This window comes from Salvelinus fontinalis, chromosome 6 (assembly GCF_029448725.1).
Source record: "Salvelinus fontinalis isolate EN_2023a chromosome 6, ASM2944872v1, whole genome shotgun sequence".
NCBI classification, from domain to species: domain Eukaryota; kingdom Metazoa; phylum Chordata; class Actinopteri; order Salmoniformes; family Salmonidae; genus Salvelinus; species Salvelinus fontinalis.
Genome location: NC_074670.1, coordinates 42,797,663 through 42,820,093, shown reverse-complemented (window position 1 = coordinate 42,820,093; position 22,431 = coordinate 42,797,663). Strand labels below are relative to the sequence as shown.

The window sequence follows — 22,431 nt, the reverse complement described above, 5'->3', positions numbered from 1 at the left end:
AACTCCCAGACACACTGACAAGCCCCACGGTAGCGCCATCGTAAGCTACGAACCCAAACCCAAACGCACAGGGTGGATCAGCTAGGTTCAGTTGCCATGGAGCATCCAGAAAAACAGTGTAGCAGTGCGCTCATCTCATGCCACCAGTGTGATGTGCTAGAAGCTGGAAGTCACAGTGACAGAGGCTCTGTCTGTCGTGGCCATTGTCTGAACAAAGCAGTCACCATCTGAGAGGCTTAGCTTGTTGCTTGGCCAGGAGTAGGCACATACATTGTTCTGTTCTGGGAAAGATCTCATATAAAGAAAGGATTGTGATGCAACATGAGATGACTGAGGTGAAATGTAACTCACTTTCCATTGGCTCCCCATGGCGAAGGTGCTTGGGAACTTTTCTGGAATGGAAGAGGTTTGTGAGAGCATTATATTTTGCAGCTCTACTATACAAACATATTGCATAGCTTAGAAAATCTATTAATGCATCTCAAAAAGCTCCACTAGAATAATATGCAACATACTTAATTAAAACAGGCTTAAACACACACAATGTATGGAGGTCATTGATAAAGTTAATTTGCACACTAATTGGAAAAAAATGTATGGCTTTTAATAACCAACATGCAGAACTAATGAGTATACACAACTCAACACAAATATATATTACATTTAGAAATCTTAATTGGCTTTACGTGTTCTACTGTGCTTCTTCTACTCCTAGATGTTAGAATTAGAAGTTAGGAGTTATTTACCTTGAAATACTCCATTAGGGAACGGGAATACTTTACTGCATGGTCCTTCTTCAATTTGAACATTCTCAAGTACAGGAGGGATAAACAGCGATTGCTATGGAGTTAAGAAAAGAATAACATTAACATGAAATACTGGATCTTATACCGTGTTTCTAGCATTGACAACATCACATATATTCGTATTACTTATGACCATTAAGCACAAGAAGATAATAAAAGACTAACAATAAGGAAAAAGTGTTTTCTAACTAATTAACTTTGCATATCCATGATGCATGACTAAATAATCTTGTTGTCATCAAACTCTATCTCTCTAAGAGCTTGAAAATAAAGGCTAGAAAACAGAGTAAATCAGCCTAGTAAATCAGATCCCAGTAGCTTCCCTGCCAGGGACCTTTGGTCTGCAGATCCAGCCTCAGTGCCATGGGGGGGCTGACCTTTCAACAGTGTGCTGCTCGCCAGACACCAGATGCTTTGGACATATGCACCACCCCACGACATGACACTAACACTCAGGCATTAATAAGCCATCACTGCAGTACACTGCTTCCTTGGTTCCCCTATTCTAAACCACATCAGTATGTACAGTACATACACGTGCGCACACACACACACGCTCATACGCACACACGCTCATACGCACACACACGCACACACACTTTGCCCTCTAAAACAGATTATAAATGGATGGATCATGTCAGCCAGTGTCACATATTTGAAAATAATCCCTAATGATGTCTGAACGGTGTACTAACAGGAAATATGACCTGGGAATCTCACTCCTACGCTCATCACTGTCTGCACTGCTAAGTCTGAGAGTCTAACCATAACATTCTAACCATAACATTCTGCTCAGATTATACAATCCATATGACAGGCAGCATATAGTTTTTCCTTCATCTCCCCTGTAGCAGTGTGGCGAACTGTATATGTTTATAGTCTGCTGCCTGCTGCCAGGAAATCTTTCATTATCCCTTAATAGCTTAATGAAATACAAGAATAATGATCCACTTTAAGCTGATTAAGTGCTTTAGCAGTGTTTTAAAGCTCCCTTCAATATCCATCCGATTGTCGGGGAGTGATGGCTGAGTGGAGATTTAAATTGTGTTTGAGTGAAGCGGCGGATTGAGCATCTAACGGGTTTGGAAGCCGGCTGGATTTTCTGAAATCAACCCAAATGCCCACACAGGCTAGAGTTTGTAGTCCGTCATCACATCCATCAGTGCAATGTTAGGTCTCCTTCAACCACCATTCAGTCATCAGACGCACGCACGCACGCACGCACGCACGCACGCACGCACGCACACACACACACACACACACACACACACACACACACACACACACACACACACACACACACACACACACACACACACACACACACACACACACACACACACACACACACACACACACACACACAGGTTTCACATCCAGAAACAGCAGAGCGAAAAGAAAACTCACCACAACACAGCTAATTTCTTCTCGGCTACAGTTGCTGAGTGACTCGTAAAGTTCTTTAACCTCATGGCATACCTTCAAAAGCAGAACAGACAAAAACATAGATCCTATTCAAATATTCTTCCTTTTCATAATTCATTCATTTCAATTCAAATAACAAAAAAAGAGCAGGACTCAATATGCATAAAGCCAGGGGACGTTCCATAGAATGACCGGCCTTGTGTCATTTTCTGTGTCTAATAGTTTTTGAAGAAAAGATTTCAATCAGCCATGCATGAATCCCTGGGTAGAATGATGAGCTACGAGGTCCATCTATTTTCATTTTCACTGCCATTAATAAAATGAGGGCCGCTAATTGCCTTGACTTGTGGGGTAGACTGGATTAGCGATGGACATAATGATGCTCATTTTCACTAAGGGCAGGTGGGGATACCTGGCCTGAGCGGGGGTGAGAGGGAGAGACACATTGGTGGGGACACAGACCTGATGAGTTCAACCGTCTCAGAGTACATAGTGTATGGAGACTTGGCCTCTAGCGGATCCCGCTCCATGGCGTTGCCACACTCGATGAACGACAGCGCCCCATCAGTATAGTTAATGGCTTTGCCAAACTTCTCCATCTGTGAAGAAACAATGGAAACATTGAATACGATCAGCATTAGGTTCACAACACTACACGGCCACAAATGATTCTCCTTATTTTGAATCATTTCCCAAAGCTTCAAAGCTCTTGTGAAAACAGATAATAAGCAGATTTAATCAGAAGGAAAAATAACAATGTCACATTAATGTTCGGGGAACATTCTTTTGATATTTTTCTATTTTCTGGACAAAAAAAGTATATATATGCACACGGAGCCAAAATACAAACCCCAAAGTGCAGACAACAAATAATAGGCATATGACTCATAAATGCACATGAGTGTAAAATAAAATAGATTTACACACCACTCTCCACTGAAAGCACCTCTTAAGCAGGTTCTATCCATTTTAAGTAAGCCCCTTTTACCACATACGACCGGGCTGGTGGAAGATTCATTACAGCTCAACGATTACAGTCATGTAACAAGGGCAATCAATTCCCTTCACTTTGTATTCATGGCTGGCTTTACCTCGCAGATCAGATTTATGCCCAAGTGGATGTAACTTTCGATAAAGGACAATGTCTGGGGAGATAATTGCTGGAATCCAATTATTAGGGCCCTATGAGTGTGTTGGTAAATCACGCCCGTCACCTAGGCCCAAGCCCCTCTTTGAGGACATTGAAGAGGTGTGTAAGAGCTCCTTTTGTGATAGATCACACATCCTCACTTAGAAAAGGCTACAGGTCTCAACAAGGGCTCTACTCTATCCTCTGCACACCTACTAGCATTCTTCAGCTAAGACCAGTGTCTGTCTGTTAATAAGAGCTTTTCAGCAGGAATACTTATTCTCTAATAGGCTCAGTAAGAGCTGCTGCTTGCTAATGGCACATTGGCATGTATTTGATAATGGTATTACCACACTGGTCTCTGTTGCTATTCATATTTGTGATGTCACGTGACTGACTAAAACAGAGTGTGTTTATTGCCTGGCTCAGACAAAATACAATCTAAGGAAGAAGAACAATTTCGTTTGTGTAATATATCTCTATCGAAGTAAACGCTGAATTAAATGTTTGTAATACATTTTCAGGTGCTGTTTTAAACTGTAATAAAACAGCAGCTTACCAGTGCATCTGCTTTGTGCTTTAGTTTCTTGGCTTCTTGCATGCAGTAGTCTGCGTTGTGAACTCTGTGGATAACAATTACAGTGAGACTTTGGTTAGTCTTACAGTATGTTAGAAATACAAACAGATCAGTGACAGAAAAATGTGTTTGCCACTTTGCTGCAACTGCCTGGACTGCAGTTGTTCATGTTGTAGTTGTCCTCTACATGTTATATATGTTTCATTTTGAATTATACACATAGAGGAACTTAACTCTGTAATCACATCCCACAAATGCTTCAAAATGCGGTGACATTTTACTCATGTTTGAGACTTAAATGAGTACATGCATCATGACATTAAAATGACATGGCTGTGCATTCGGGGGGGAAAAAGGGTGTTTTTTGGAGTGTTTGGAGAAGTTAGTTAGTTACTCATACATACGTGTTATTGAACGTTAGCTTGGGCCTTCTAGGCTCCATGTGGTCCATGGACAGAGATGACGGGTTGGACCAAACGTCAGAATCGGAGTGACCGTTGCCATGGAAACTGCCAGACGGCTTGCTATGGGTATCTTCCTCCTGTGAGATGGCAGGGCCAATTAATATGATAATTAGCATCCAGCAGTAAGTCTAATAATACTGTAATGATTCATCCTGGTGATTTGGACTGCTGTTACTACGTTGTGACCGTGTATTTTTTCTATGTCCTGGCTTTAAACATATTCAGCACGTGGGATCCATTTTCTTCTCTTCAAGGCTGTTTTTAAATCCCTCCAAAGGGTCATTAGATTTGCAAAAACACAGGAAATAGTGGTAGTTGCTGGAGCAAAGAAATAATCTCCAGCAACAGCCTCATCTACGAACTTCTCTACACAACAAATTATAGAAGACATATTTTGCTAGCAAACGAGAGCGGATGCAAAAGTATCATACTTTAAAATAATAAACCAGCCAAAAAAACAATAAACCCCAGAATTGCTCAGTAATTAATGATAGGAATACGACAGTTTTAAATAATATTTTACAATACTGTATAATAATGCCCAAGAACAACTACAGTATACATTTTTGCTAGTTTCATCATGATCCGCTTTCCCCTACTTACACTGCTTGTCTTGGAACGTGAGAAGGATTTGCTCTCTCCTTTGCTGCGGTGCTTGTGTGAGGAAGAGGAGGATGAGGAGGAGAAGTTGGGCAGAGAGCAGCTGAGGGTGGGTAGCAATAAGGTGCTGGTGGCGCTGCTAGCACCGCCCTCCTGGCTGAAGGAGGAACACTCGCTGGTCCTGCGCTGGCGTATAGGGGGTTCGTCGGAGAGCGGAGAAAGCAGGGGAGGCAGCAGCTCTCGCTTCTCCTCTCTCTTCCTGGGCTGTTTCCTCAGAGAGCTGGGCAAAGGCACATACAGGAACATTTATGAAATGCTTATGTATGGTTTATGCAGTGTTATGACATCCGTATGTAGACACCCTTTAAATAAACTTTTATCGAAACGGACATAAAACAAGAACATTGCTTGGCCTGCTCCCTCTCTCTGTTGCTGTCATTCCATGTTATTCACTACAATACTGGAGAGGGACGGCAAGTTCCCACAGCCTTTGAAATGCCAGCAAATCTCATGTCTAATGTCATCAAAGTGGTAGATGGATGAAAATAATTTAGAAATTACTTGACTGTTTAAGGCATTTGTAAAATTGGGAAGGACAGACATTATGTACAGGGCTCAAAGAAAACAGCTGGCCTTAGACAGAATATTCTGTTTGTTAGAATGAGTGATTATTTCTGTTTTTATTATAAGGCTAAATCAAACGCAGCATTAGCGCTAAGGCATAGAGTCGGTACTTTCACTTATCAGTTGGGTTTCATTATAGAAGGTAATGGTGGTAATGCATTTTGGAGACTTCAATTACAATAAAAACAGTACATGAGTAGATCAATGATATTTAATATAACTTCAACATATAATTTTCACTTGGTTTTGGGTTAAAAAAAAAGAAGGTATAAAACCATAGAACTGTTTCATTTTTTCCCCCAGTGCCTCTGACCCTCTAAGGACGCAGCCCAGAAATAGGCCTATAAATAGCCCTGTAGTGCACTGACGGGTCAACATATTGATTGATCAGGCAGTGGAAAGGCAGTTTGTTATGACAGAAAGCACTTTTGCTTAGATTTTACAGTCCTTCTAATATCCACTCCTGCTCCAGGAGCCTGGCCCCTCACAGGGGAACACAGCAGACTGCAGTCTGTATCCAGGTGGTTTCTCTCGGTATAGCTGTGTGTGCCCACATGGGGCTTCTGTTAACAATAGTGTTCTCTATGTTAACAGATAAGAGGCAGGTGGAGAAGTTGCCTTGAATACTTTCCCTTCCTCAAAGTCAATAAGGACTTTAAAAACCACCAAGGACGTACAGTAGTAGCGAGAAACCTGCTACTATATTTCTCACATTGTTTGCAACAATAGATTATTTCGCCTCCCTTTCCCTAAACTCATGGGGATTTGATATACGAGAAAAAAAATGCTTAGCTAGCACAAGAGCGCCTAAAGCACTAACAGGGAAAATGCAGTCAGAAAACCTAATTAGGATTATGTTCCTCAGGTTATTTTTGAACAGCAGCATATTTTGTCTTGTTTTATGAGCCTGAAAATGAGCAGAATCCCGGTCGGTCCGTTTACAGCATTAATAAAAAGCATCTTTACTCTCCAATCTGAGCAAAGATGCTTTTTATTAATGCCATAAATGGACCGACCGGGGTTCTGCTTACTTTGAGGCCAATCTGATTAAAAGGGTGAAGATTTGCTTTGATTTGATTTAAAGGCTACTAGGCAGGTCATATTTCAGCCCAGACCAAAGGGTTTAGCATTTCTGCACTAGATACCAGTGCCAGCTCATATATCATAGCTCAGGTAATCATATTAAAGATATGTGTAGTGATTAGTGGTGAAGCTCAGTGGACACTCCGTCCTCCAGACTCATTCTGCTCAACCCCCTGACCCTTGTCACCAGCGTCCCTTCATCGAGCAGTAGGTCTCTGCAGCACTAATTGAATATCTAAAATTAGCATTAGCTCTCTTGTCAGTGTCACGTTACCTTAATGCTGGAGGACACAGGACACTGTAGAGAGAGCTCACAATAGCTAAAGATAAATGTGTAGGGGAGCAACCTCACTTCTCCTGTATGTCCCGGCCTGCTCTCTGAGGAGGATCTACACTGGTTGGACCTTGCCTGAGGATGTAGCCATTCACAACACATACAGTACTACCATACACTTAGGAAATATAACAGCCTTTAATTACACTGTGGCAGTGGTGTAAAGTACTTAAGTAAAAATACTTTAAAGTACTACTTAAGTATTTTTTGGGGGTATCTGTACTTTATTTTACTTTTTATATTTTTGACTACTTTTACTTCACTACATTCCTAAAGAAAATGATGTATTTTTCACTCCATGCATTTTCCCTGACACCCAAAAGTGTCTTCTTAGCAGGACAGGAAAATGGTTAAATTCACGCACTTATCAAGAGAACATCCCTGGTCATCCCTACTGCCTCTGATCTGGCGGACTCACAAAACACAAATGCTTCGTTTGTAAATGATGTCTGAGTGTTGGAGTTTGCCCCTGGCTATCTGTAAATAATACAAAAATAAGACAATTGTGCTGTTTGTTTTGCTAACATAAGCAATTTGAAATGATTGATATGTTTACTTTTACTAAAGTACTGTATATTTAAAACCAAATAATTTCACCGGGTGACTTTCACTTGTACTTAAGTCATTGTTCTATTAAGGTATCTTCACTTTTACTCAAGTATGACAATTGGGTACTTTTTCCTCCACTGCACTGCGGACACCCATAATGACTATGTACATCCCTCTAAACACTTACATAACATGATGCTCTACACATTCCTTTTCTCTTCCGGTAACCATAGGGATGTGTAAGTAAGTACTGCTGTGAGTGGTTCGGCGACACTTACTCGTTTGTGCTAATGTTCTTGTGGTTGTGTATCGGTGAGATGCATGGGGGAAGAAGCAAGGAGTCTTTCTCCAACCGTAGCTTCTTGCTTCCGCCGACAGCGTCACAATGGTCCATCTGAGGAACACAGAAACAAACAGCTCAGTTAGCATTGAAAGGGAAAGGGGGACACCTGGTCAGAATGCATTCAACCGAAATGTGTCTTCCGCATTTAACCCAACACCTCTGAATCAGAGAGGTGCGGGGGGCTGCCATAATCGACATCCACGTCTTCGGAGCCTGGGAAACAGTCGGTTAACTGCCTTGCTCAGGGGCAGAACGACAGATGTTCACCTTGTCAGCTCAGGGATTCGATCCAGCAACCTTTTGGTTACCGGCCCAGATTGAACATACTACTAACACATTTCTCACTGCTCCTCCATTGACACACTGTAACCATGATCCTATAAACCAATACCAGCCAGTACCAATAGAGAAAAAAGAGTGAGAAAGATTCTATGCTTGCCTTGTGTTTCCTCTTGGCCTTGCTAGGTGGTTTCTCAACAGGGGTAGACTGAAGACTGGCGGGGGACTGTCGTCTGTGCTTAATGCTGGGTTCACGTGGTTCCCGGGGCTCAACTTTCACAGAAGGGGGCTCAGGGGGGTCCTGCCCTGGAATCTTAGACAGGAAGCTCAGCTCGATCTTCACCCACAGTGACTTGATGTCCTCAAAGTCCCTGAGAGGGGACAGCAGTTTGTTCTGGACGATGGGGACAGAGGAGAAGAGGGGGTCCCCTAGGAGGTCCATGGCCCCAGGGTCTGGGATGGATATGGAAGAGCTGCAGGTGCTGGTAAGGCTACTGACAGTCAGGATATTGCTGTTGCAGTCCTTGGCTGCTTTGAGAGTCTGCAGACTGCTGGGTCCTGGACAGGGAGGGTTATGGATCTTGACCAGCTCCTCTGGTTCAGAGTGGCACTCAGATGACGAAGACTCCGTCTCGATGAACTCCTTGGACTTGGGGATGATCTTGCTGGGCCCCCTGTGCTTCTTCTTTTCCAGGACTGGGGCCAGGGGAAGAGGAGCTGGAGTAATTGTAGTGGTAGTGGTGGTGCGAGGCTCCTTCCTAGGGGCAGTCTTCCCACTGGTGCTCTTGGTCCTGGACTTGGGCTGCTCCAGGAGGGATGGAGGGTCCTTCTCCTTGGGGGTAGTGCTGATGATGGGGTTGATGGGCTTGGACCAGGAGGTGTGTTCCTCCAGGCTGGACGAGCGCTCCACTTTCTTCGGCTGTTTCTTCCCCAAGCTGCGCCTGGCTGGGGCTGGCTCCACCGCCACCACGGCTGGGGATTTGACCTTTGAACCCTTTCCCTCTGAGACTTTTGGTCCAGTCTTAGGCTTGGCCTTCTCTCTGATGGGGCTGAGGAGGGCCCGTTCCTTGGGGTCGGTCGGGGCCAGCAGGGCGGTGGGGCCAGGCTTGCTCTTCCCTGGGGCCGGGCCCTGGCCCTCTGGGGCCTGTTGGCTGTGGTCAGGCTGGGAGCTGCTGAGTCCATGGCTCTCTCTCTCTGGCTGGGTATTGATAAGTGCTTTGTTGTGTGGGGTCACTTTGTTCAGCCATTTATCCAGCTGCCATTTGTTTGTTGATGGAGGTTCAGGCTGTGTGAGAAGAAAAGCAGAAAGGACAAAGAATATACAGTTAGATCCAAGTTTGGTTTGATAGTAGACTACGTAGCTTCATAAAACACTGTGTTGACTCATGAAAGTAAAATGTGATAATTCAATTGTCTCTTCAGAGTTATATTATGACACCCGCAAACCAATGACAACATTTTGTGATGAAGCGGCCATTAAAATAGGCTCTCATAAACTCATGAATGACTGAGTAGTGCTCTCCCATAATTTCCTTGCGCCATTCGGCAGTCTCTGAGTGCCATGTTTTCATCAACCATGCTATCTCACATCGTTTGTTTTCTACCATTATGCCCCTAGACAAGTATAAATCTTTCATATGAAATCATAAAGACTGTCTTGAATGATCTCCTAAATGATAGCAAATCATTCGGAAAGGAAGTGCTGGAAATGAATTGACTGAGGAATGAAGCATTAAAACCACCGAGTGTAAAGCTGGGGCTAACACACACACTCTCCAGTCTGATGCAAGCATTCATAAAATTTAATCTTCCACACTATTTCATCTGTGAAAGCCCCAGCCTTTACATCCCATCAGTTGGGGTGGTGGATTTAAGCTGTTCTGGGCAGGGGGATTTTGGAGTTAAAAGCACCTGCAGCAATACTACATTAACAATCTAACATGGCTGCTGGAAAACACCTGGGCCCTCCTGAAAGTCTTTAGTAAACCATCAGTAGAGTGCACTTTGAGAGGAAAATAGACATCCCTAAAGACAGACAGGGCCGTTTCCTGGTCCTCCTGGCTGTTCCCATTGGCTGTTCCCTGGTGGACAGGAAGTCACACGGTCTGTAGAGGGTGCCCAGATGCACTGTGGTAAATATTTACCCGGGTCAAACAGACTGCCCCTCTGTGGAATACAACTCTGCCTGGTGCTTTAGCTGCTTTAGGTGTCATGCAAGTCTACAGTGGAGGTCTAAAACAAGACGGTCTCCTAGTTTAATCCTATCAAAATTATAGGGATATTAGAGTAGATGGGAAGTTTTCTCCCCTCGATAAAAATGTTGTTTTAGTGATATTAGATGGTATTAGTGTAATATTGTGTCTTTCTGGAGCCTAAAATAATAGGGTACATGTTTCCCTCTATGGCATAACACTGGTTGAGTATTGGTTGATAGCACAGTTAGTTTTACTCTGACTCTGCTTGGTTGGTACAGTACAGTAAGGAGTGATTGTGTTGTACCTCTGGGGTGGCGGTCCGGGAGGCCCCGTTACACTCGCTGTCACTGGAGCTGCTCTCACTATCTGAGTCTGACTCGGAGCTGCTCTCTGATTCGCTGGAGCTGCCCGAGGCACCGCTGGAGAGGCCCGGGTCAGTGGTCCGAGACGTGGCCACAGGGATGCTGGGTACCAGAGAGAGAGAGAGAGCGAGAAAGAGAGAGAGAGAGAGAGAGAGAGAGAGCGAGAGAGAGAGAGAGAGAGAGAGAGAGAGAGAGAGAGAGAAAATATAAAGAAAAACATTCAGAGAAAAAGAAGGCAAGATATATTATACATAAACATAGATTGTGTGATAGATAAATCTTTACTTTAGCTGTTCTCATCCAGCCTCATATTCCGGCAGCACTACCTAGCCCTCTGTGACCCCGGACTGATCTCATTCCACTGGAGTGAGTAATGCACTGATGCGCTGTGACGCAGCTTTCTTTTGTCATCGTTTTGCTAAGAGCAGCCTTGTGCTCTGCCTCATGTTCGGCGCCAGCCACACACCCGGCCCCGTGCTCTCTCTGCTCAGCACTCCGCCGCGGCACTGGCTCTCTCAGCGGCGACACAGAGTTGGACGAGATGAGTCCACCTGTCATTGACATGACTCCCAGATCCGCACAGACTGCAGACAGCAGGAGACAGCCCCATCAATCACACAGCACCATCTGCCTCTCTCTATCCCTCTCTCCCTCCATCCAGCCCTGAGATGCAGGCAGAGCAGCATAAACCAGGCGTACTCTACCAACACACACATCCAGTCACAACATACAAACCACTGTAAAGACTAGTAAAAAGAGGCTCACTAATATACACAATACTATAAACATATTAACACACACATGCACACACAAGCACTCTCTCTTTCTTTCTCTCTCTCTCTCTCTCCCTCTCTCTCTGTTGTACTAGGGCAAAATGTTATTCAGAGAATAATTTATTTTTATTTTATTTATTTATTTTACCGTTATTTTACCAGGTAAGTTGACTGAGAACACGTTCTCATTTGCAGCAACGACCTGGGGGATAGTTACAGGGGAGAGGAGGGGGATGAATGAGCCAATTGTAAACTGGGGATTATTAGGTGACCATGATGGTTTGAGGGCCAGATTGGGAATTTAGCCAGGACACCGGGGTTAACACCCCTACTCTTACGATAAGTGCCATGGGATCTTTAATGACCTCAGAGAGTCAGGACACCCGTTTAACGTCCCATCCGAAAGACGGCACCCTACACAGGGCAGTGTCCCCAATCACTGCCCTGGGGCATTGGGATATTTTTTAGACCAGAGGAAAGAGTGCCTCCTACTGGCCCTCCAACACCACTTCCAGCAGCATCTGGTCTCCCATCCAGGGACTAACCAGGACCAACCCTGCTTAGATATAATAATAATGTATCTGACATCCGAGTAAAAATAAACCCTTCCCCTTTCATGAAACACAACAGATAACTACAGAACAAAGGAAATTGACATAATGCTTTATAATAAGCAATTTATTCTCCCTATTGAAAGTGTCAACACTAGACTAGCTAAAGATGTTGCAGGGGCGTACTGTACTTTACTGCTGGAGAAAGTAACAGCTCTAGCGGTTGACAATAAATGCCTTAAGGAGGCAGTTTGCTTTCTCACCACCTACGTACTTATTCTTCCACACTCTTTCAACCTTCTCTGTCACGCTACTGGTTCAGCTATTGGATCCTCAAAGGCCTAAGCTTTATAACACAATAAAAGCCACACTACACTACTGAAGCCCTCTAAAGACACTCCATCCACTACAGCCTAAAGCATGGTTATATGATAGGACCGGAGATACACTGGACAGGACCGCAGAAATTGAACATGATGGGTAACGATGGGTGTCTTTTCTGTCAACACCCCATTGATGACTGTGTTTTTCTGTGACAGGGTGAGGGGGCATATGGCCGCATGACCAAGACAGCTTGGAGATCAGCTCGGGGACATGGCGGTGGCACGAAACTCTGCAGTGAAAAAGAGCCATGTGTTAAATTACCACACTTAACCCAAATTCTGTGCCATGGACCAATAGCCTTTTGCTAACATGTCCAGCTTGTCTGAGCCAGGTCAGGTCCTTAGAGGAGACACTAGCTTCCCTGCCCCCAGGGCTTGCCTAGTGGCAGTTTGGTTCCAAAGCTGGATTACAGTACAAGGCTAGAGAGAGCAGGACCAGTGGACTCTGAGGCTCACAGCCAGGTCAGGTTAATTATTAAATATAGAGGAAGAGGCCAAGACCCAGTGGGTAATGTAGTGTGGCATGGTGCTCCTATGGCCTGCCCTGGCAGTGCCCGCCACTGCCCGCTGCCAGTAGGATGGCATAGCAGTAGCACACATGGCATCATGTCCTTGCTCTGCTCATGAGTCCAAGGCCAAGCCCAATAGGCTCTTGGGAGTTGGGCCAGCACAACACCACTGTCTGTCTGTCTGTCTGTCTGGGCCAGCACAGCAACACTGTCTGTCTGTCTGTCTGTCTGTCTGTCTGTCTGTCTGTCTGTCTGTCTGTCTGTCTGTCTGTCTGGGCCAGCACAGCAACACTGTCTGTCTGTCTGTCTGTCTGGGCCAGCACAGCAACACTGTCTGTCTGTCTGTCTGTGTGATCTCTCCTTCATTTGCTGAGAATGGTGTCAGCACAAACAGAGCCAGCACTAGAACAAGCCAACAGCAAATAACCATCCATATACACACAACACTCTGAGATAACGCATACCGGAAATGATAAGGCAACCATTGACAGATCGACGGAGTACTTGTCTCGACTGCATGTCATTGTTTACAATAAATTGTTATAGGAATAGTTATGTGATTGCCCTCTTTTTCTACATTCAAAATACGTTTTATGTAGTAGAACTACTGTGGCTTTTTCCAATACCCAAGTGTTGTCCAACTCATTCTCTGGAAGAAGAGATGTAATTACTATCCCAGGTGCCATTAAAGTGTTTAAAATAGACCTCTAGGAGACATTCTTTCTTTCACCACTCAGCCTCTCCAAGTGGTGCTTGTGCATGCAAATACTTCATAAAAAAGGAAGCTCTAATGTTCTATTTCAGAGTGAAGAATGGCAGCGGGGTAAGGTCACTTAATTTCCTTTCTTCCACTTGATGGAGGTGAGCCTGGGCTGACAGATGACAGAATCATGTGGGAAAATAAGGGGCGGGAGAACAACGGCTGCTGTCTGCTTTCAGCGTGTTCACCTCAGTCTACCCCACTAACCTCTGACCTGCTAACAGGCTCTGCTCTCAGAACACCGTCCTATCCTCTCTAACCTCTCTCTCCACTCAGTGCTGAGCTGCCTTTCTCACAGCAGACAATAAAGACATTTCGAACATTGTCTTCTGTCCATGGAACTGGCTGCTCCATCCAGACTGATGATATTCCGTGGCAGGCAGGGGGGGGGGGGGGGGAAGAATGACTTATTTGCTGCCGTAATTCATTCTTTGATTAAAGAACAGAGCTAAAAAAAAACAACAACAACAAGAGTTGCATATGTTGCTAATGAAAACAATGCACTGTGATGTGTCGTAATCACAGAGGTTAAGAACAAAGGGCCACACACAATGCATCTCATACATTTACATTTGAACACCAAATGCAGCACTATGAATGTGTAAACAAAGTAATGGCATTCATAGTTAATGGGTTTTCCTCCTCATCCCATAACAAACTGTATGGAGGGAGCCAGTCTGACAGACTGGGAGTAGAGGGAGGAAGAAAATGTCTCTCCAGCAGAGAGGTTGTCGTCCCAGGTACCTCACGAGGCCCATTGGGAGTGGGATAGCAGTATACTCTAAAACCAACCACTTTTAACTCACACAGTTCACACACAGTTCCAGTGCATATATTTCACCATTTATGCCAGCTAATTCATTGGAGTCGTCTAGGTTCTTAAGAGCTGTTCTGTCAAGGCATGGATTCACAGTGAGGTCTAAAGAGTTGGGGCAGCTCTACAGTATCATTCCATCCGGTCACATTATCAGATTATCTACAGTTCTGTACAACTCTTTGAACAAGACGCTGCCAGACAGACCCAGACAGAATCCTGATGTAGTCATTACACAAACCAAACGACATGGAGCATTCATTAAAAACCTAATAAATAAGTAAAGTTATGATATTTGGAAGTGTTTACACCATAAATATTCAATGTTTAGTAATGAAGCAATTTTCCAGGCCGGTGCAATGTGGAGATAAAAAGAGAGGGATATTAACCACTCACAATATCTCTCTCTCTCTCTCCAGCAACACACACATGCACGCATACAGTCTTCTACAGATAACCTTGTGGGGACACACAATTCAGTCCTATTCAAAATCATATTTTCCCTAACCCCTAACCCTAAACCTAACCCTAACCTTAACTCAAAAAGCTAACCTTAACCCAAAAACTAACCCTAGCTCTTAACCCTGACTCTTAAACGTATTTCTAAACCCAACACTAATTCTAACCTTAACCCTAAACCCCATAGAAAAAGCATTTGACCTCGTGGGGACAAACAAAATGTCCCCAGTTGGTAAACTTTTGGTTTGTTTACTATTCGTGTGGGGACTTGGTCCCTTCTGGTTAAACACGTCCACCCCCACTCTCTCTCTCACTCACTCACTCACTCACTCACTCACTCACTCGCTCGCTCGCTCGCTCGCACGCACGCGCGCGCGCGCGCGCACACACGCACACACGCACACACGCACACACGCACACACACACACACACACACACACACACACACACACACACACACACACACACACACACACACACACACACACACACACACACACACACACACACACACACACACACACACACACACAGCTGGTCCTCACTTGTCATTAGCAGAAAAGGAGATACAATGGGAAAGGGAGAAGAAAATACAGGAGCAAGGCTATCTCCCATGGGATCATCAAGGGTCACAACAAGACCAACCTCCAATGATCCCACTGCTCACAGCTGGCTGAATTGGCAGCTTTAAGGAACAGTCTGCTATCGATTTGTGATTTTCTCCTTCTATTTACACTGATACCATAATCCGAGATCAATAAGGCCGATAGACACAGGCCTGTGGCGGAATTGATGAGGCGAGCGTGGAGTGGCTAGCCTCCAGCCTCAGACAGTGGAACCAGAGAGACAGCAGGACGAGAGAGAAGAGACAGATCTATCAAAAGAAGAGGCAGGCAAGGCAACATCTGAAGGTGGTGGATGGTGGAGGAGACTCATTAAACCAGACCTGGGTACATTTTGGAGCCAGCTGGCTGGCTGTTGTAACGTGGTGAGTCAGTTGAGACAAGCCAGTCCCGCATTGATTCAGTGAAGGCCATCACTCTGCTCTCCCCTTGCTTCTTCCTTATTTGTTTGTACTTTCTAATTATTTAAACATCTATTGCTGATGAGATGCTGGGCAACCCTGAGCAGGTTACATTACCATTCCCTTTTATCCCCCAGATTCACATATCCAAGGGCAGAACTGTCATTTTCTACCCTTCAATAAAGTGGAATCCTTAATTATAGATGAAGAAATTCGGGCATGCTGGTCTGTGGAGACTGAAACCTATGCTGGTGCTCAGAGCGCTGTTTGATTGGACGGACTCTCTGGGAAAGGAGAAAGGCTCTCTCGCTCTCTGCTTCTCATTGCCAGGCTCTGCTCTCAACCCTCTGAGGTGTAAAGCCTAGCTTAGCTGTTTCAATAAGGCTAGCAGTATCATTTTATCACCATGACACTGAATCACCCAAGCCTGGAATCTGAGGATGCAGACGTTCATTGTTATATCAGCCATACAGTACTATGTGAATGTTTGAGTGTGTGTATGAATGCTTTTGCTTCTGTGTGAATGTGAGAGTGTGGTGTCTGTAGTACAGACTGTGTGTGGGAAGAGAGAAAGAGAGAGAGAGAGTGAGAATAGGGAGAGTGAGCGTGAGAGTTGGACCGCTGGAGGGGTGTCATCCATAATTTGTCTGTTCTCACTCTGCGCGCCCTGTGTTATTAAATGATCCTCAGCATGCAGTGCACTCTATTATTTTTATAAATCACCCCAAAGAATAACTCGCTGCAGATCTCCAAACCAATAATCTACACTTCCTCTTGCCCCTAAATCTGTTATAGCCTTTAATTGATTAAATTACAAGTCACTGTGCTCAGGGGAGTGGGGGTGGAGGAAGGGGGGGAAGGGGGGTGGCCACTGTTAGGACGCGCCTGGGATTCAGTAAAGACCCCCCCCCTCCCCCTCTCCTCCCCCTTCCCACCCTTGCCTGTGAAACCTGGTGCTCCAAAATTATGACCATTACACTTACGGAAAATGAATTACGGGGCACAGCATTTCTGTGATCGATGGCATGACTTCAACAGTATCCTAATTCACTTAGAGGCCTTCTGCTGCCCAGTCACACTCAGCACAGCACAGCACAGTACAGGCATGATGAATTATACTGAGGCTCTCTCCACATCGCCACACTCCCTGTCCCTGCCAGGCAGCCTCTCTACTCTGCACTACTCAAAGAGTCATCCTCTGGCCCCACTACACTAGTGTGAATTAACATGGCCGTGCAGACACTCAGTCATCACTAGGGCCCAGAGTTTTTCCTGGTCAGGATATTATGGTCAGACAAAGTACAGGTCCTCCGTCATTCCAAAACATGCCTATATGGAGGGGGTGGAGAGATATCTCAGGCTCTATCTCTGCTCTATCTCTACTGAAACATTCCTGTCCAGGTTAATCTAAATCTAAAATTCAACCAAGACCATGGGGCCATGCTGAAAAGCCACTGAAACCTTGTGCTGAAAAATGTAAATGAACACATTGTCTATGTGCTGTCTCCAATAACTACGTATTTACTGTACATGTCTGAGCTGCTGGGTTGTATTCACACACTTCTGTCTTCATTATAGGCCTTTGTCTCTGGAGCCTTGGCTTGTCATTGGTCTGTTTGTAAGATTGATCCTGTTTTAAGAGTGGTGTAACATTCAAAGCGGAAAAGAGGCTCGGGAAGAAATCCCTCTACAATGTCACAAAACCATGTGAAATTCTGTTTTGGAGGACACAACAAGAGCAGAGGGCAAGATGTCAGAAATTATCTTGTGTTAAAAGCAAAGAGTAGAGCACTGTTGAAAAGTCACACATTTTGAACTCTAAACTATCCAAACTGCCCAGAGACTACATGTATTTCAGAATATAAATCCCAGAGCCGATGGTCTGGGAGGCTTCCCACCATCACAGACCCACCGCAGCCAGCCAGCCAGCCAGTCATCAGAGCTCAGCCAATAGGACGTCTGGATCCTGAACCACAGAGACCATTAACATCACCTCCACCTGTCATAATCCTTCCATGTTTAGTAGCAGGTTTGTCTGTCCTGAAGCATGTAGGAGTATCAGTGTCATTGACTATCTGAGTACGTCACAGTTGACTATACTATTGTGTATGTGGGTTGCCTGTATGTCAACCACTAAGCTATCCTGGTCTACCCTAGCAAAGGTATAATAGTCAATAGAACAAGCCTAGGTATTAATATTGCGTCAATGACAGATATAATTACAGCTGTTGGAAAGAGGGTAAAACTCTCATTACCGAGGTTACCATTTTAGAAAACTATTTATCCTCTGGATATAACAAAAAGGTCTGTGTTTGTGTCTGAGGGGAAAGGAGAGAGAGAGAGAGAGAGAGAGAGAGAGAGAGAGAGAGAGAGAGAGAGAGAGAGAGAGAGAGAGAAAGAAAGAGAGAGGGGGAGAGAGAGGGAGGGAGAGAGGTGAGGAGAATGCTAATAGACTTGCGGCTCAGGGGTATAAACCTTAAGTAAATTAAGATGCAAACAAAGGAACACACATTAAGCACGTTGCATGACTGTGATTAATTTAGTAGAGACTCCAACTATTGCGAATAAAACTCTGGCCAAGTGAGATTAAATGTGCCATTAAGAGAACAGAGAAACAACGGCTGTTTTAATTACACAAATCAGTTATAGAGGATACAGGGCTCTGACCTTGATGGCAGCTCACCTGCAGGGAAACAAAGGTGTGATGGTGAGAGTTGGTGTTTGGATGCACTCCCACATTCACATTCAGGCTTCAGGCCGAGTAAGGCTGTGTTTAAATTCAATGGTTTTAATGTCCTGCTTTCCTGGAACTTCTGTCCTTCCTGACCAATGATGATGAATGGGCTGGAAAATATACGTATGTCAGATCTCTAGCCACGAGGGAAAGGAGATTAAAATAATAAGCCTTTAAATTTTGGGAAATAGCAAAAATGTGTGTGTTTGGGTGTGTGTATGTGAGTGTGTGTGTGTGTTTGCCTGTGCCTGTGTGTGAGAGAGTGTGTGCTGTGCCTGACTCCCTATAGCAGACGTGGCACCCTCCCCTGGCCCCCAGTGTCCCATTGGCCTGATGCTGTGCTGTGTGTTGGCAGGGCAGAGCAGAGTAGAGTAGAGGAGCAGGGCACACTGTGTCCGACCACCCTCCTCCACTTGGCCTCTACGAATAACCACATCCCAAACGCTGACACACTCATTCCAGCTACTGCTAAGAATCGAATGAAGCAGCAATTTGCCCATCGTTACTCATGGGTTTTAGATGAGGGGGGAGAGAGAAAAAATACCTCTAGCAGATACAGAATGCACTCATACCATATCAATATCCATTTATCCACTATCTCTACACAAAACATAATGGTTAGGAGGAGTCTTTATAAAATGGAATTGGTTATGTAAAAATGGGTATTATCTGTCATCCTAATACTGTACTGTGCCGCTGTAGACGGCCCAGGTTTGTTATGCAAACAGGATGACAATCTGTATTTATCACTGTAATGTAGATCGATTCTGCACCAGCTGCCAGCTCTTAGTATGTAAACTTCCTTCCTGCTCTGCTCAACACTCACCCTGCTATTGTAGCAATCCTGTAAGTGAAAATCCTTTATTGTATTCATATTGACCATTTAATGACGTCCTGTTTAGGGGAAAACAGCAGAGCCTATGTCAAATTAGTTGGAGATGAATCTGTGATCCGTTAGCTTGGCCTAATGTACATAAAGGCAAGGAATGCATGCCAATTGGCACCCTATTCCCTACATAGTGCACTACTTTTGACCAGAGCCCTATGTGGGCCCTGGTCAAAAGTAGTGCACTACATTGGGATGTGTGCCATTTGGGATGCTACGAAAGCCAAGTATTCAGGTTGCACTGATAAAATGGGCCCATTAATTGGCTCCTTTTATTATGGTGTCAGTTGAGTTGTGCCTTTTGGATTTGATGCTAATCATATCTGTGATCCCCCATGCTGTATATTTCATAGAAAAGCATGGCATGGTATTGAATAATGAAAAGGTTAGAACATTAGCTATCTACCACAGGAAACATTCAGAGTTGGCCAGCACTTTACCTATGGCTTGAGTCAGCTGGTGCTAGCTTGTAAATATGCAGGAACGTCGAATGCCACGAGTGAGTTCGCTCATTATTGGCGGCCAACAATAAAGGTTCAGAGGGGACCTGCAGAGAGGATTAACACCAAACGACATTAATCATCACAGCCGCTCTGGCTCCGAGAACACCTGCCTGTAACACGCTCAGAGAAAAACACACAAATGAAAAATGTATTCAATAAAACTTGATGGGAGGAGGTAAGTGAAGAGGAGTGTGTTTTGACAGGGTGCAAGAGAACATAAATTGAAGGGAGAGTGGATTCACAGTGAAAACACATAAATAAATGAGCTGAAAATCTGGAGAGTGTGTGGAAAGGCACACCAAGGCCCATCTAATTACCCCAACAGAGGATTGCAGCCCGACACACAGACACACACGCAAACACGCACGCACACTCACACACGTGGCTGGCGAGACGTCAGAGCCACTGATTGCGATGAGTATTTGCACTAGACTGAAAAGTAAACAGTAGCTCTTCCAGCCCGTGTCTCTGTGCATGTCACTGAGTCACGCTCACACGTGGACGGATAACTAGCTGGCTAGATCACACTAACTGACTCATGCCAACCAACACACAGCTAGCCATCTCTCAGAGAGACACAGACATAGAGCTTTAGACAGACAGGAAGTCGTCTCACAACACCATGCAGAGATCATCCTCAAATCCTGAGCTCACTGAGCTCTCACTGTTAATGGTCACTAAAGCCTTCACCCCTGACCTCAGGGCTGAAGCTGTATCCAGGGCGCATAGATACACATAAAACATAAACGTACACTTAAAGTACAGTCAGTAGGGCCATAGAGAATAAGCTGCCCTACCAGCAGTGAGAGGCACTTTGAGTAGAAAGAAGACTCTGTGCCAAGAGCCACTGCCACAAGATGACAGTGTGTCTGGGCAGTCGGGCGGGCAGGCAGACGGGCAGACGCACAGCCCTCATCTCCTCTGCTCTGACGCTGTCTCTGCTCTGGTAAACAAGGACTGGGATGACAAGGTTAGGATATTGCTCTTTCGGCAAAAGCAATAATGTATTCCAGCCGGCTAATGGCCTCGGCTCCAATTAATCTGATTGTCTGAGAGCGGGGCTGAGCGGGCTGTCGCAGCGCATTTGCAGTACACCGCCACCACACACACACACACACACACACACACACACACACACACACACACACACACACACACACACACACACACACACACACACACACACACACACACACACACACACACACACACACACACACACACACACACACACACACACACACACACACACACACACACACACACACACACTTCCGTACCATCCACCCCTACCCATTTTGAGGAGAGCGGTTTCCTAAGCAGGCAACCGCTCTCATCAAGCTGGGTGGGGGTGGATGGTACGGAAGTGTGTCATCCAGCATGTGGCACATCCTAACACAATGCTAATGCAGCAGTTACTACACTAAAACAGTGCATTAGCACCAACACACCTGACCTCTCACCTCTGCCTCACAGTGTTACAGCACTCTGTCACCATTAGCATCATAGATGGAATCCATTGTGTGCAAGCATCCATCTTCTCCCACTGAATAATCACATTCATGATGTCTGTCGCAATCTGGGTTCACACACATCATCCACGCCCACCAGATCATTTTACATTTTTACGAGATACTCTTATTAAGAGTGACTTACAGTAGTGAGTGCATACATTTCATACTTTTTTTTTCTTTCTCCATACCGGTCCCCCGTGGGAATCAAACCCACAAACCTGGCGTTGTAAACTATCATGCTGTACCAACTGAGCCACGGGTCCCCGGTGAGGTCCCCGGTGAGTTTGAAGCTCATTGTTGTCATACATCCAATCCCTGCTATCCTGTGCCCAGGGAGATGAAAGTCAGCCCACTATAGTTATAATATAACACTAGCTAATTGATTTACTGTTTGTTCCAATCAATAGTAAATTACAGTCTAGTCACTGTTTGTAGTTGTATCACTGTGTGTTCAGTCATGATGTTCAGTGGCTTGATGAGCTCTTTAATAACAGGCCTCTGTACAATGATTATGTTGTGTGAAGTATTAGTATACTGCTGTAGTGGCTTCCTCTGTCTTCTTCTGTCTTCTTCTGTCACCCAGTACACAGTGCTATGAGTGGCAGCTGCTTTGAGAGGTAGGAGGTTTTACTATAGAGCTGGAAGCCCCAGAGGAGAGGCTGAGTGACTGAGTGATTCCCTGTGAATCTCTCTGAATATTGACAAGGCAGCAGCCACTATGAAGTGCTTAGGAAGCCAGACCTACTTTATT

General features: G+C 44.9%; 1 protein-coding gene across 4 annotated transcripts in view; it reads right to left on the bottom strand.

Annotated features, from left to right (window-relative positions):
- LOC129857851 (AF4/FMR2 family member 2-like) overlaps positions 1-22,431 on the bottom strand; it is a 174,080-nt gene that overhangs the window by 8,388 nt on the left and 143,261 nt on the right. For all 4 annotated transcript variants that reach the window (XM_055926488.1, XM_055926489.1, XM_055926490.1 and 1 more), the window contains 10 exons: positions 10,713-10,872; positions 8,374-9,498; positions 7,870-7,985; positions 5,005-5,281; positions 4,342-4,478; positions 3,920-3,983; positions 2,694-2,830; positions 2,214-2,285; positions 747-840; positions 352-392 (listed from right to left, as the gene is read on the bottom strand). In XM_055926488.1, the coding sequence (XP_055782463.1) occupies positions 352-392; positions 747-840; positions 2,214-2,285; positions 2,694-2,830; positions 3,920-3,983; positions 4,342-4,478; positions 5,005-5,281; positions 7,870-7,985; positions 8,374-9,498; positions 10,713-10,872 (2,223 nt within the window). The remainder of the gene's footprint in view (positions 1-351; positions 393-746; positions 841-2,213; positions 2,286-2,693; positions 2,831-3,919; positions 3,984-4,341; positions 4,479-5,004; positions 5,282-7,869; positions 7,986-8,373; positions 9,499-10,712; positions 10,873-22,431) is intronic.